Here is a 14485-nt window from a genome sequence, read left to right as displayed (position 1 = left end):
TCAAAAAGATGTTGTGTGTGTGTGTATATATACACACACATACATACACATACGTACAATGGAAAATCAGCTATCAAAAAGAATGAAATCTTGCCATTTGCAATACGTGTGCTACAGTACATTATGATAAGCAAAATAAGTCAGTCAGAGAAAGATAAATACCATGTGATTTTACTCATCTGTGGAATTTAAGGAACAAAACAGATGAACATACGAGAAGGAGGAAAAAAAGAGAGAGGGAAGCAAACCATAAGAGACTCTAAACAATGGAGAACACACTAAGGGTTGATGGAGGGAAGTGGGTGGAGGATGGGCCAAATGGGTGATGGATATTAAGGAGGGCACTTGTTGGGATAAGCACTGGGTGTTATATGTAAGTGATGAATCACTAAATTCTACTCCTGAAATCAATCTTACACTATGTTAACTAAAATTCAAGTAAAAATCTGAAAAAAGTAGACTATGAAAGTTTACATATATATATATATATATATATATATATATATAGGTGTGTATATATGGACATATAAATGCAACATACATATGTATATATACATGACGTATATATGTAATCTCTAGAGCAACCACTGAAGTAATAATACAAAGAGATATGGCCAAAAAACAATAGATAAATTAAAATTGAAATACTAAAAAAATATTCAAATACTAAAAACTAATTCAAATACTAAAAAATACTCAAAATTCCTTTCTTGACATCCCCCAACTGATGTCAAGAAAGGAAAAAGAGAAAAACAAAAAACATACAAAAAAAACCCTATAATAGTAGGCCTAAATTCAACCATATCAATTATAACATTAAAAACAAGTAGCCTAACAGACCAAGTAAAAGATAAAACTCAACAGATTAAATTTTTAAAAATCACACAACATCAGAGGCACCTGGCTGACTTAGTTGGTAGAGCATGTGACTCTTGAAATCAGGGTCAAAGTTCAAGCCCATTTTGGGCATGAAGCATACTTAAAAAAAAAAAACAAAAAGACAACACATACACACACACACACACACACACACAATCCAACCATATGTTTTCTGTAAGAAACTCACTGTAAATATAAAGATATAGATTAAAAGTACAATGTTGGCACAGATGTATCACATAAGCACTAATCAAAAGACACATGGAGAGGCTATATTAATATCAATTAAAATAAATGTCCAAATATGAGTATCACCAGGGATAAAAAAGACATACAACAATAAAGGAATCAAATCATCAGAAAAAAGTCAATTCTAAATGTGTAGGCACCTGATAATAGAGCTTGAAAATACATCAAATAAAAAATGATAGAACTGAAAGGAAAAATAGACAAAACAAAACTTGGAGACTTTAGAAGTCCTCTATTGGTAATGCAAATAGCAAATAGACAAAAAATAAGTGAGGACACAAAAGACTTGAACAACTCTATTAACCAAATTGACTAAACTGACATTAATTGAACACTCCACCAAACAATAGTAGAAAACATGTTCTTCTGAAGTATGGAACTTGGAACATTCAGCGAGATAAACCATATTCTGAGGCATAAAACAAACCTTAGCAAATTTTAAATAACGAAAAGCAAACCAGGTATGTTCTCACACTATATCAGAATTAAACTAGAAATCAGTAAGAGAAAGATATCTGGAAAATCCCCAAATATTCAGAAATAAAAGACACATATATAATCATAGGTCAAAAAGAAACACCAAATGGAAAATCTTTAATATTTTAATTGAATATAAAGTAAATTTCATTATAACATCATGAAATTTGTATGATGTTGCTAAACCAGTTATTAGAGAGAATTTTTGCATTGCATGCTTATATTAGAAAAATAAAAAAGGTCTCAAATCCATGATCTAAGTTTTCACCATAAGAAACTAGAAACAGAAAGAACAATTTAACCCAAGGCAAACAAAATGAAGGAAAGATAATAAGAGCAAAAATCAATAAAAATGAAATAAAGATAACAGAAAAAAAAAAACAGTATTACAAGAAATGTTTTTTTGAAAGAAAACCAAAAAAATTGGTAAGGTTCTAGCCAGAATAATCACAAAGAAAAGAGAAACATGATGTAAATTACTAATATTAGGTATGAAAGAGAGGACACCAGTACTGACCCTACAGACATAAAAAATAAGGGGATATTATGAACAATTTAACTTGCATTAATTCAGCAATTTAGATGAAATAAACCAATTACCTGAAGGATACAAACTGCTAAATTCATTCAAAAAGAAACAGATAATCTGAATAACACTACAATTATTATTAAGTAAATATAATTAGTAATCTAAACCATTCCAACAATGACTACACCAGGCCAAGATGTCCTCAATGGAAAATTCTACTAAACAAAAATTCAAGAAAGAAAAAAATTGTAATTCCCCTCCAGGAAAAAATAGTAGAGGAAGCACTTTCCAACTCATGTTTATGAGCCTGGCATTATCCAGACCCTAAAGCCTGTTAAAGACAAGAAAACTACAGATCAACAAACTTCATGAACACAGATGCAGAAATCATCAACGAAATATTAGCAGACCCAGCAATACACAAAAAGGTTAACACATCTTGACCATGTGCAGTTTATCCTAAAAATGTAAAGCTAATTCAACATTTGAAAATCACACACTGTGATTCAGAATATTTACCCCCAAAAAGAAGATCATATGATCTCAATAGATGCTCACTCTCAGGGAGGCCAGACACCAGGTTACAAGGATGGTCCAGCAGCACTACAGACAGGAATACCTGGAGAAGAAATGGGACTTCCCACCACTAGCCAGCACCAGCTTGCCAGCCTTGTGAACAAGGTACCATGTAAGTAGATCCTACAGCCCCAGTCAAGATTTAATTTGACTGCATCTTTGGCTGGTAACTGACTACTATCTCATGAGAGAATCCAAGTAAAAAACACCTAGTCAAGCTATTCCTAACTCATAGGAACTATTAAAAAATGAGTTATTATTTTGAACCACTAATTTTTGAGCTAATTAATATCTTACACAATATTAGAAAACCAACACGCAAAAAAGTATACATTAAAACCGCAAGATACAACCACAAGTTGACAATATCAAGAATTCTGAAGGATGTGGAGTAAGTAGAATTCTCATATATTACTGGTGGGAGTATAAAGTAGTATAACTACTTGTAAAAATAGTTTTTCAATTTCTTATAAAGTTAAACATATATTTACCATATAATCCATTAATTCCAAAATCAATTTAAGAGAACTGACAACTTATGTCCACACAATGGCTTATACACACAATGTTTGTAACAGCTTTATTCATGAGAGCCCCAAACTAGAAACAACCTAAATATCCATCAACAGATGAAAGGATTTAAAACAATTGTGATATATTTATATGATAGAATACTATTCAGTAATAAAAAAAAACTACTAACACATGTAATAACACAAACAAATCACAAAAGTGTTACTCCAAGTGATGAAGCCAAACACAAAAGAGAATATACTTATATGATTCCATTTATACCAACTTCCAGAACAGACAAATGAATCTATTATGTATGAACACAAAAGACAAATGAATCTATTATGATAAAAATCAAACCAGAAATTGCCTAGAATAGGAAGTGCAGGAGGTCATTACAAAAAGTCAAGAAGGCTCTTTTGAGGGTTGACAGAATTGTTTTATGTCCCAATTAGGGTGGCGGTTCACACAGGTGATACATATATCAAAAAAATAAAACTGATTTAAACTAGGTGTTTTTTATTGCATATGAATTATATGTCAATAAAATTAAAAACAATCATCATATAATGTTGGCCATAGATTCACAGTACAGATTTTGGTATCAGGACAGAACTCTTCCAGGCCAAAAATAATCAAGTGTTCCCTCTCTCCTCCTTCCCTACACCACTGATTCTGCCCTCTGATTCTCTTTCTGTCCCTCTTTTGGTCTCTTATCTACATCCATGCTTCTCTGTGTCCAAGAAATAATTCCTACCTTCTGTTTCCCTGGACTACCTCTCCTTATACATTCCTCTCTGTGTCACCAACCCTATCTCTGTCATTCTCAGTCATTCTGTCTCTTCCTTAAATGTGGTGGTTTCTGTCCATCTTCTGTCCCTTCTATACCATTTCCTCTCGTCTTTAATGGATCTGAATACAAGATCAAAGAGTTTTTTATTCCATTATTATTTATTTATTTATTTATTTATTTATTTATTTATTGAGTTTGTTTTCTTTGTTAATTTTAAAACAGACTGTAACAAATATTTGTGTTTTATTAAAATGATGTTTCTTATTTATGCAGCATTTATTAAAAATTATTACATGTAACTTAAATGGTCCTTGATTGTTACTGTTCCCTCACTTGTGAAAAGGCTCCCCTTCCCCACTTCAGAAAGCTTTTGAAGGACCCATTCTGGGAAAGCATGTAATCAAGAGCTGGAGGAAAACACTAACACTTGTTAAATACCATCTGTGTGTCAGGGCCTACTACGTGCCTTATCCTATTTAATTCTCACAACAACCCTAGGACATGGGTATTATTATTATTATTATTACTTACAAATAAAAAAACTATAGTTCAAAGAGAAGAAAATAAATAGCCTTGGGCTAGGAAATGATAAAGCAAGGTTTCAATCCCAGATCTATGACTTACTCTACCCATTATTTAGAATAGTATCTTCTAGCTTTGATTTCCCACAAATCCAATTCCTTGATAGAAAAATGGATAAACAAATGGTGTTATATTCATATAAAGGAGCACAGCAAGGTGATAAAAAGATAAAAAAGAAGGGCGACTGGGTGGCTCAGTCAGTTAAGCATCCCACTTTGACTCAGGTCATGATCTCACGGTTTGAGTTCGAGCCCTGTGTCAGGCTCTGTGCTGACAGCTCAGAGCCTGTAGCCTGCTTTGGATTCTGTGACTCCCTCTCTCTCTGCCCCTGCCCCGCTCACACTCTGTCTCTCTCTCTGTCTCTCAAAAAATAAATGTTAAATATATATATATATATATATATATATATATATATATATACATACACATATATACATGTATGTATATATACATATTTTATATTTATATATATATATGTATATATATATATATAAAGAATGTTAGTACACAAAGACATTGACAAATTGCACAGAAATCATACTGACTAAAAGAAGCCAGACACAAAAAAGTACATGATTCCAACTACATGAAGTTCATCTAAAATAAGCAAAGCTAACTAATGACACAGAAATCAGAAGGATAGTTACCTTGCGTTGGGGGTGGATACACACTGAAAAGGGCAGGAAGGAACTTCCTGAGATGCTGGGAAAGTTCTGAATCTTTATCTGGGTGCGGATTATATGGATGTTGCAGATGAGAATTATAATCAAGCTGTACACAAGATTAATACATTCAATATACTTAACTGCATTTGTCATCGCTCAATTTAAAAAATAATAATTTTCTGATGTTAATATGTAAGTTCTTATGTCCCACAACTGAAGATTCATTTCCAGAAAATTCTGGAAGTGGGCAAAATTACTTCAATGAAAGGACCTCATTTCGAGAAACCATGGGAAGGGGCCACATAACTCCTTTCCAGGGCTGCTGAGCTGTTAAACGAAGGCCAATGCTTGCCTCAAAATCTAGAACCTAGTACTGCTGCTCTTAATGTCAAAGGTTGGTTAAAAGTATGAATCAATGAAATAGAATCTCAGCACTTTTTATGATCTTGTGTTGTTATTTTTCTACTGCCTTATATATTTATTTCTGAATAATCCAGACGAGAATCTTCTACATAGGTTATTTTACATAATGTTCAGAGACTCCAGGAGGTAAGCCAAGACACGTTCTGTATTTTCTCGTTTAGGAAAAAAGACCCAGAGGTTCAACAAGTTTAGGGAAGTTGCACAAGATGTCAAAACTAACAAAAGGTTAATATCATAATGGAACCCAAGTCTTCTAGCTCCTAATCTAGCATTCTCTCTACCACAGAACATTGACTTTAATTACTTGGGCTGAGAATGTGGAAAGGATCTATAAAGGAGACCTGCCCACACCCACCCTCAGAAACCATGTCCCAATGGAAACTCAATAAAATATAAATAAGGGAAAAAGAAAAACATGGTCAATGATTTAAGTTTCCCTCTGATTTCCTCTGGCTAGTTGCATGATTTCCTACAAGCTTGCCTAGATTTTCTTTATTTTTATTTTTGTTTTCAGATCTTCCCTTTAGCCTTTTCCTTACTTCAGGGAATTCTGACTACCTACCTCTCCATGCACCTGTTGTTACATAACCACAAAAGTAAGGTTCAAGAACTAAAGACTCTTAATTAACCAAGTAGTTGGGTGTATATGTCCCAATGGAGCTCTCCTTCTGCCCAGTTCTGGGACTTCCCACATTCTAAAATGTCTATGTTCACCAAGTGAACCTGAGACAATTTTCCTGGGAAAGGACCCAAGCTCATCTGAAGAAACAAAAGTTGTTCTGAGAAATCTGACTCACCAACAAAGTGCTAAGATGTGCCCCATCTCCTCCCCAACTTCCCACCAGGCCAATACTCTCTTTTAAACTGCTCCTTCCTTACACTTTGACCTGTGTGAAAAAGGCCAGGTCATCACTAGGTTAAGAAAAACTGGCCACATCCTAGACTGGAGAACAACACAATGGTTCTAAGAAAGAAGACACCCCTAGGGTTCCTTGGTAACTTTATTCACACCTCTCGTCACATAACCCCTGGACCTATAACCATCCTCACAAACATGTCCTATTCTCCTTCTACTCCCAAGCAGAAATAATGTCCTTGTGCATCTTAGGAAAGCAATGGCTCAGCCATGCCTCATAAAAAACACTACCTGTAAAATGCTGCATGGATACTTGACAGCCTCTTTTAGATTGAGGCACTTTCTGAGGTGGCCTCCTCCCTCAGCCATGTGTCTCCATGGAATCTCAAAGGTTTAACTGCTCTTAATGGGCTCATGTCCACCAACCAGTTGGTACCCTCCAACCTTCTCCTGCATTCCCACTTGACAAGGAAAAGGCAAGCTCCAGCTAATTATAACAAAGAAATTACCAGAGGCTAGTAGCCCAGCACCTCTGTAGGCATGGAGGGGCCTGAACCGCACATACTGCCCTCAGTTAAGAAAGATCCACCATCTGAAAACTACTGCTCTGTAATGTCTCTATATTGTTCTCCATTATTAGATTTCATACGTTCATAAAGTTAAGGCTTGCTTTCTTCGTGTAGGAGAAAAAATAATTGGATTGTGAATACTCTGCTTGAATCTTTGGACTGAATCCAAGGTCAAAAGACCTTGGAGGCCACTAGTTGATAGAAATGAAGTAAATACCACACCTCAATTCTCCTCATTCACATTTCTGGGGAAGCCAATAGAAATTATCACCATGGTCACTCTCCCCATTTCCACTAGATCTCACTTCTTAGCCCAGGAATTAGAAGCTAGCTGCATGGGAACCCACAGTATTACAACTACCACCGCCAGGGTCACCAGATGTGACCACACATCAGGACTGCACAACTCCAGATGGCATCATTCAAATAAACTAAAATGCACAACCAGACACTGCGGTGTTGCTGCTTCTAGAAAAAACCATATGGTTTATAATGATGGAACACTTTATTATGTCAGGCATTGGGCTACAGATTTATACATGTCTTCTAATTTAATCTCCATGGCAGCATTTTGAGATAGGAACTATCCCTATTTTACTAATGATGAAACTGGACTTCAAATATTTTAAGGAACTTTTCAAGTCATGGTTATTGAACACCAAATCTTTGTTACATGACCTTCTGACAAGGATAAGGTAAAGTTTTTCATCTATTTACATGGTTTCATTTACATGGTTACATAATCTGCATTTTGGGATGATTCCTTTAGTAGAAAGAGCCCTAATTTGAAGGCAAAAAGATCTATAGTCCTAGTCAGTACCTAGCACAGCATCTAGCATCTCATAACCTCTCAATGCATAAATGAAAGTTTCTAGGTCTACCATTTTTCACCTTGAAAAAGTGTTAACAAGTAACTGGATTTCAGTTACTGAATTTATAAAATAAAACAAATACTCGCCCTGCCTACTGTAGGATTGAAAAAAATATATTAAATTTGAAAGTTCTTTATAAATTATAAAGTCCCATACAACTGTAACAGGACATTAATAATGATTATAAAGAAAGGGCTAGGCAAATTTCCACAAAATGAGGTTATCAAGTAGTAATCCTAAGAATGGCACGGGGCTTCAAGTTCTGCTGAAACAGAAGTTTCCTCTCTTCCTCTCCCTTCTGGAGGCCAGTCGTCCTTGTCCTTCAGAAGACATACTTCCTTATAAAAGCTTTCATTTTTTTTAATGATAACACTGTCTTCCCACACCATGCACACAAATCCCTCATGGGCTTTCCTTCTTTTTCTTTTGTAAATTTGTGGAAAGATCAAATGGATTTAGATGAACTTCATCTTTCTAATAGCTGTGTATATATATTCTCAGCATTGCAAAGGGGTTTCAAGTAGCCAGTAGGAGTCCACCAAATCTAGACGTGATCTCATCTTCTCAAGACCCACGTACCTTCTGCCCTGCCCAATGGCTTGATGACACACACACTAGAGATGCATCTTAGATGCATAATGTTCTATGGGTGTGGCTCCTCCCTCATGGATAGACACACAACACCCCAGAGAAATACTCTGTGTCAATCTGGGGGCAGAGAAAAACAAACCCGGTACTTTCAAAAGATTTTCTTCTCTAACAGTCTCCTTGTAAGCACATCCCATCCAATTTCAAAGATACACATGCAATTCTTGTCTTGTCCTCCTGGAAACATCCAGACCCAAAGTGTCTCAAGAGTTGAATCCTGAAAGATCCTGATTCCTGCTTTTGTTCCCCATCCCAGCTCTCCTGCCTGTTGTGGCTTCTCAACATTTCCAAATATAAAACTGATTAATAATGAATTCTGTGGCTTATCTGACCCACATCTCACCTTACTCTTTGCTCCTCTGGAATTCCATTCCAAAGTCAGAGGAATATCAAGTTCAGAAAATAAGGTTTCCCTGATATCCACCCTGAAGTTTCCTTCTCCAAGTTGCATCCTATTACTTCTTTGGGTGACACTATATAACTCCTCTCCCTCTTCAGAGATTTGTAGATTGTTACCAGGGCTTTCCCTTCATCGCCACTTCGCTCAGCCATATATATTTAATTCTTTTCATCTTTCACCATAAATTGGTCCCCTCAACTCTTAAATCAGCTGATCTTCTCTGGACTAGTTCCAACTCCCCAAATTCACCTCAAATAACTGATATTCCTTCTGAGAGCTCCAATTTCCTCTCTATCTTCCTTGGCTCTCTTTGCCCTCTCCAGAAATGAAATAGGAAGGCACTGACAGATATGTGAGGTCAAGGGTCAGGTGTATTGCATTGCATACATCTACTTTAAATTTCTCAGGTCTCTCCATAGCACATGTAAAATCCCCAGTTGCCTATCCCCTTTCCTGGAGTGAGAAGGGGGCTGCTTATAGAGAAACAAGCCCTCCTAGCCCACAAGTCAATATCCTCTAGGCCTCTGCCTGGGGGAAGGCAGAAGCAAGACATCAAAACATCCAGAAAACAGGTTACAAAGTGGGGCTCTGAGCAATGTGACTGCCTCCAGGCAGACATCTTTTCTGAGGTTTGGACTGTCCCAGAATGGTAGACCAAAATTCATACAGTCTCAGCAATGGCCTTTCTACGCTCTTCTCCATGAATGAGTGCTGTGGGGAGCTGCTTCAGACTTCGAAATATTGATCCCGTTTATGAATTCAAAGCAAAGCAACCCACAAAGAAAACACATTTGCGTGTCATGCATTCTAAGGCCTCTCAGCTATCCTTTCGTCCTCTCAGACGTCCCAAACCACAAGCAACAGAGTTTTTGCTTCATGCTGACTGGGTGCTTTTCCATTTCTATCACATCCCTAGTCATGGTCCTGTTCAGATTCAGGAAGCTATCTTCAGTCTGAGACAAATGGGTTGCTGCAGGCCACCCACCACTCTCTTCCCTCCTCACAGCCCCATCAGCATACTTGTGCCCCTCTAGACCAGACCAACAGGCATCTGGGCAGAAACAGGGAGACATAAGCTGAGTTGTGCCTATTTTCCCTTTGTATGCCTGAATATCCTATGTCACAGAAGAGTTAAATGCCTTTTCTACAAAACAGAGCCCATAAAAAGGAATAAATCCATTTCCTCAAACATAATAAATAGTAAAATTAATCCAAGTGTGAGAACCTAAGCTTGAATTTTCATACAAGAAAACAAATGGAAACACCATGATATATGTTGCCTCAAACATGAAACATGATAGAACAGGGTGTGTCCACTCCCTCCAAGGGGAGGTCTGCAGTGGAAACCATATCTGAATGAGGCTGGGGAGGCAGTGGGAAGGCAAGAGGCTAGTCCGGCATGGCCAGCTGCCTAACTGAAAACAGCATATGCCTCAGAGCAGGAGAGCCCATCCTGTTCCAAGTGTGATCACCACAAGGCCTGAAATGCTTTTCAATAAGCTGTCTGTCTCTCTGGAGGTCATGGGGAGCTCATCCAGTTACACTTAGTGTCTTATTTGATCCCATCAATAATCATTTGATCCCAATGCTGCTGAAAAATGCTTGGCCAAAATTTCTAGCCTTTTAATGACAGAATCCTGGCTCTTTCTGAAAACAGCATTGCTAGATGTGTCAAATGATGCATAAGGCCTTGGTCCAACTGCCAAATGGACTGTGATGCTAAGGGAGGACTTGGGACGCTCACAGAGACTCCCTGCTGTCAGTAGCAAAGCAGTTCTTGAAGCACACTCCTCTCGACATGAAACTCCCCTACTCAGTGGCTTCAACTCCTTACCAGAGGCTTGATTGGAATATATGCTCCACATGCATTAAGCCTGTGACTCTTCAGAAACACCCACTGATAAGTTCATGCTACCTGCCTGTTTATAGTAGGCAAGTTCAGGGCTGCAGAAAGGACCCCTTTTGTCTGTTATCAACATCTCACAATAGCTGATCTAGACTGTTGGGCCTATGGTCATTTAACGAGAGGTGATAGGAAAGCTCCAGAGATGTTCACAGACATGAAAGTAGAAGACAATCCACATTCCCAGAGAAGTCATTCTTATATCCATTACAAATACATTAGGCGCTAAAAGAGAATGTTGCATGTATAAACCACAGAAGCCATGATGACATTAAAGCACAGCTGTTCTCCACAAAAGTATCTGTGGAGAGACAACAGTATTAGTCTCCTATCTCAGTTCACAGGAGGCTCTATCAAACTCATCAAACCCTGCTTCTTACTACAAATTCTGCCTGTTAATATGAATTCTGACATTGAACACAAAGGGGTCATTTTAGGTGCCAAGGATACCAATGCTAATGCTGAAATATGCATCCAGATTCTGTTTTCCTTGGGAACCACATACAAGTATGTTTTCTGTGCAAGGAGGGAAGAACCTCAGCTTCTAGATCTCCCTGCTGTGTGATAGTACTGGGCATGCGTGGGAGGATATGTGTATGCTGGGACAAGCATGGTAGGTACTTGTAGCTCTACAGTGGGCTCTTTTCAGTGCTTTCCATCCAATTAATACTAGTCATTAGTAACCGGTGGAGCATAAAAATTTCATTTATTTCTGATGATGAGAATGATAGAAAAGATGCTGGGTTTGCTCAATGGAATTAGTGTAGGCTTTTAAAAAGGCATGATTTCTTTTCTGTGTCTTCTCATTCATTTACATTGTATATTTTATTCACTGAGCCTTTCCCCAGTGGTATTACGAGAGAAACATCCATTCAAAACCACCTGGTTTTCCAGTCAAAGAATACTATGGGAAGAGTTAGAAGTAAGTGCCTGCACACACACCCCTAACTCAGTGAATATGAGAAGAAAATGAGAGTAAATGAAACAGAAACCTTATTTCAGGAATCTCTAGCAGAGAGATCTGCAGTGAAACAGGCTTGCCAGAGACTGTCATCCAGAGCTGCTGCTACAGACATTCAAGCTAAGAATTAGAAGGAAGGTTGGGGGGGTGGGGGGCAAGAGAAGAACTATTGTCTCTTCTGGCTTCACAGTGACTCTCCCAATGGGAGAGAATCTCAACAACTCTGCTCCCTCTCCTCACACCTCCCTCCTGTCCCGTATTTCTTAGTTCCTCTGGGGCTCTTCCAACAACATCTGAGAGGGGGGGAAAAAGAGTCTGAGAGTGGATAGCAGACTGGGGTTGGAGAGAGGGAGCAGAATAAATTAATGAAGAAGAGGCAATCCGTACATAAGTCAACATTTGAAGAGAACAGCTAGGGGAGATTCAACCATATAAAGAAGAGTTCTACATTCTCCAAGAAAGTGCACCACATTACCCACATCTACGGTGGCCAGAAAGAGGAACAAGGGAAAGGGAAGATGGCAACAGTCGTGACATCTAGAACTAAGCTTGGAATGTAGAAGTAATAAGGACATTTCAACTGTCCCAGGGGTCCCCTGTTCAAAGTGCATCCAATTTTGGCTGGGACCTGGTGTAAATCGGTAGAAAGAAGAAGCATTCTGCCAAGAGAGAAAACTTTTCTTCCAACTTAGTTACTGGAGAGGAAGGAAAACCCTGGGAAGTGACTCTTTTCAGCAAGAACATAAGACCGTATTTTATGGTCTAACTGTGGGAGGAGGTTTGCAAAAGGAGGAAAGACCTAAGAACCAGAGGCTGGGGTTTTGAAAATAGGGATTAGTTGACAGTGGTTGCAAATTGATGTGCCTAAAAATACAAATCCCGACACGTTCAGGCGGGAGCTGCTCACCGATCCCCAAGATCTGGAAGAGAAGCCGGGGCTGGGAGGCACGGATCGCCGCGGACAGCCTTCCCTCTCTCCCCACTTCCGAAGCCTTCTTCTCTGGCATCAGGCGGATCCTCAACCGCCCTTCGCCGTGGTGAATCCACCAGCTGAACAGCTCGCTGAGGTTGAACTGGAGCAGTCCCGCAATCACCTCCTCTGGGGGCCCGACACAGCCCTCAAGGATCGCCTCCTCTCCCAGCTCCAGTACCAGCTGCTTGGCGCGCCGGAGCTTGCGAACCGAGCCGCCCTTCAGCACCCTGGTCAGCGTCCGTGCCTGGGCAGGGGCTGGCGAGCTGGAGCCTTCCGTCCAGGAGACCCCGGGCGGTTGCCCTACCAGCCTAAGTAGTGGGGCGCAGTCGAGAGCCAAGGAGCCGCGTGCCTCAGGCCGTCTGGCCCTCGGCTCCAAGAAGGACGAAGGCGGCAGCAGCAGGTCCCGAGCATAGACACGGAAGAGCGAGGGCACCACAAAGTCCACCGCCAGGCTCTTCCTCTGCAGACGTGAGTAGCTGAGAGGCTCCCGAGGCTGCAGAGCTGGTCCCACGGCGGGTGAGCCGGCGAGATGGCCGGTGCCAGTCCCGGTCCCGGTTCCGGTTCCGGAGCCCAAGGCTGCCGCTGAAAGCAGCAGTAGCAGCAGCCCTAGGAGCCCTAAGGCTCCCATCCCGCCAGAGAAGAGTTGTTTATACTAGTCTCCCGACTCTCCAGGATCCAGCCTCGCCCTTCACTTCCCCTCAAATGAAAAGGGGCTCCGAATAGTCCTTGTTCCTGAACAGTTCCTTCCACCTGATATCTGGGGGATTAGGCGTCCACTTGATTCTCTAGCTTCCCTCCAACTGCAAGGAGGCAAGCAGGAGTCTCAATAAAATGGGGCTGGAGGCTCAGGGGTGTGTCAAGAGACCCTGAGCACCTCGGGCTCAGCAGCTGGGACCCTGTGCCTCTGGCGCGCCAAGACTCGTGCCGCGCCCCCGTCTGTAGCTTACTGCGCTCCAGAACAAGAGAAACTACTATGGTTGAAGGGAGGTGGCGATGTAGTCCTCTCCTGCCCTCCGAGGCTTGAGCTGTGGTCTGTCCGCGCTCTCCAGCAGCCTCCAATACTCCGCAACTTTCCAGCTGGGAACGATGGTTCGGAGGGTTTTGCTGTTCTAGCCCCTTCGCCAGCGCTTCTTTGAGCTTCTGAGCTCCTCTTCCTCAGTGTAGGGAAAAACCGGGGGCAGGGGTTGCTTTGTCGGGCACCCTCCTGCAACCCTCCGCAGCGGGAAGTCTGCGGATTGCACTGCCCGCTGAACTTCTGGGCTTGAATCAAGCCCCCGCGATGTGAAGTGGAGGCTCAGGGCGCCGCGGCGCAAGTTTGCAGCGTCCTTGCTCTCCTCCCGCGTTTCGTCTGCTCAGAGTTCTCAGGCACCGAAGCGGCCCCGGCGGCAGCAGCCGAGTGAAAGCATTCTGTGCAAAAGAGCCCGAAATCTTGCTGCCCCCTCCTCACCCATTGGCAGCCCCCTTGGCTTCAGTTGGCTGGGCAGAGGGCGGCCGGAAGGAGCTTCAGTGCTGCGCGACCCTCCGGACAGTGGCGACAGGATGTGCCAGCTGCTACCTCCGCTGCCGCCCCCGGAGCCGCTGGATCGCATCTGCCTGGGCGCCCGCCACTTGCAGCTG

General features: G+C 40.8%; 1 protein-coding gene across 1 annotated transcript in view; it reads right to left on the bottom strand.

Annotated features, from left to right (window-relative positions):
• Positions 1-13496, bottom strand: part of ALK (ALK receptor tyrosine kinase) — a 674721-nt gene extending 661225 nt beyond the window's left edge. Inside the window, exon 1 of the mRNA XM_047068721.1 lies at positions 12803-13496. Within this exon, the coding sequence (XP_046924677.1) occupies positions 12803-13496 (694 nt within the window). The remainder of the gene's footprint in view (positions 1-12802) is intronic.
• Positions 13497-14485: the final 989 nt, after the last annotated feature.

Source organism: Lynx rufus, unplaced genomic scaffold, assembly GCF_022079265.1.
Source record: "Lynx rufus isolate CCGP_SWC_20201006 ecotype Redwood Valley unplaced genomic scaffold, mLynRuf1.p SCAF_8, whole genome shotgun sequence".
NCBI lineage: Eukaryota > Metazoa > Chordata > Mammalia > Carnivora > Felidae > Lynx > Lynx rufus.
The sequence above is the reverse complement of the archived record's forward strand: the minus strand, read 5'-3'. Positions and strand labels throughout refer to the sequence as shown.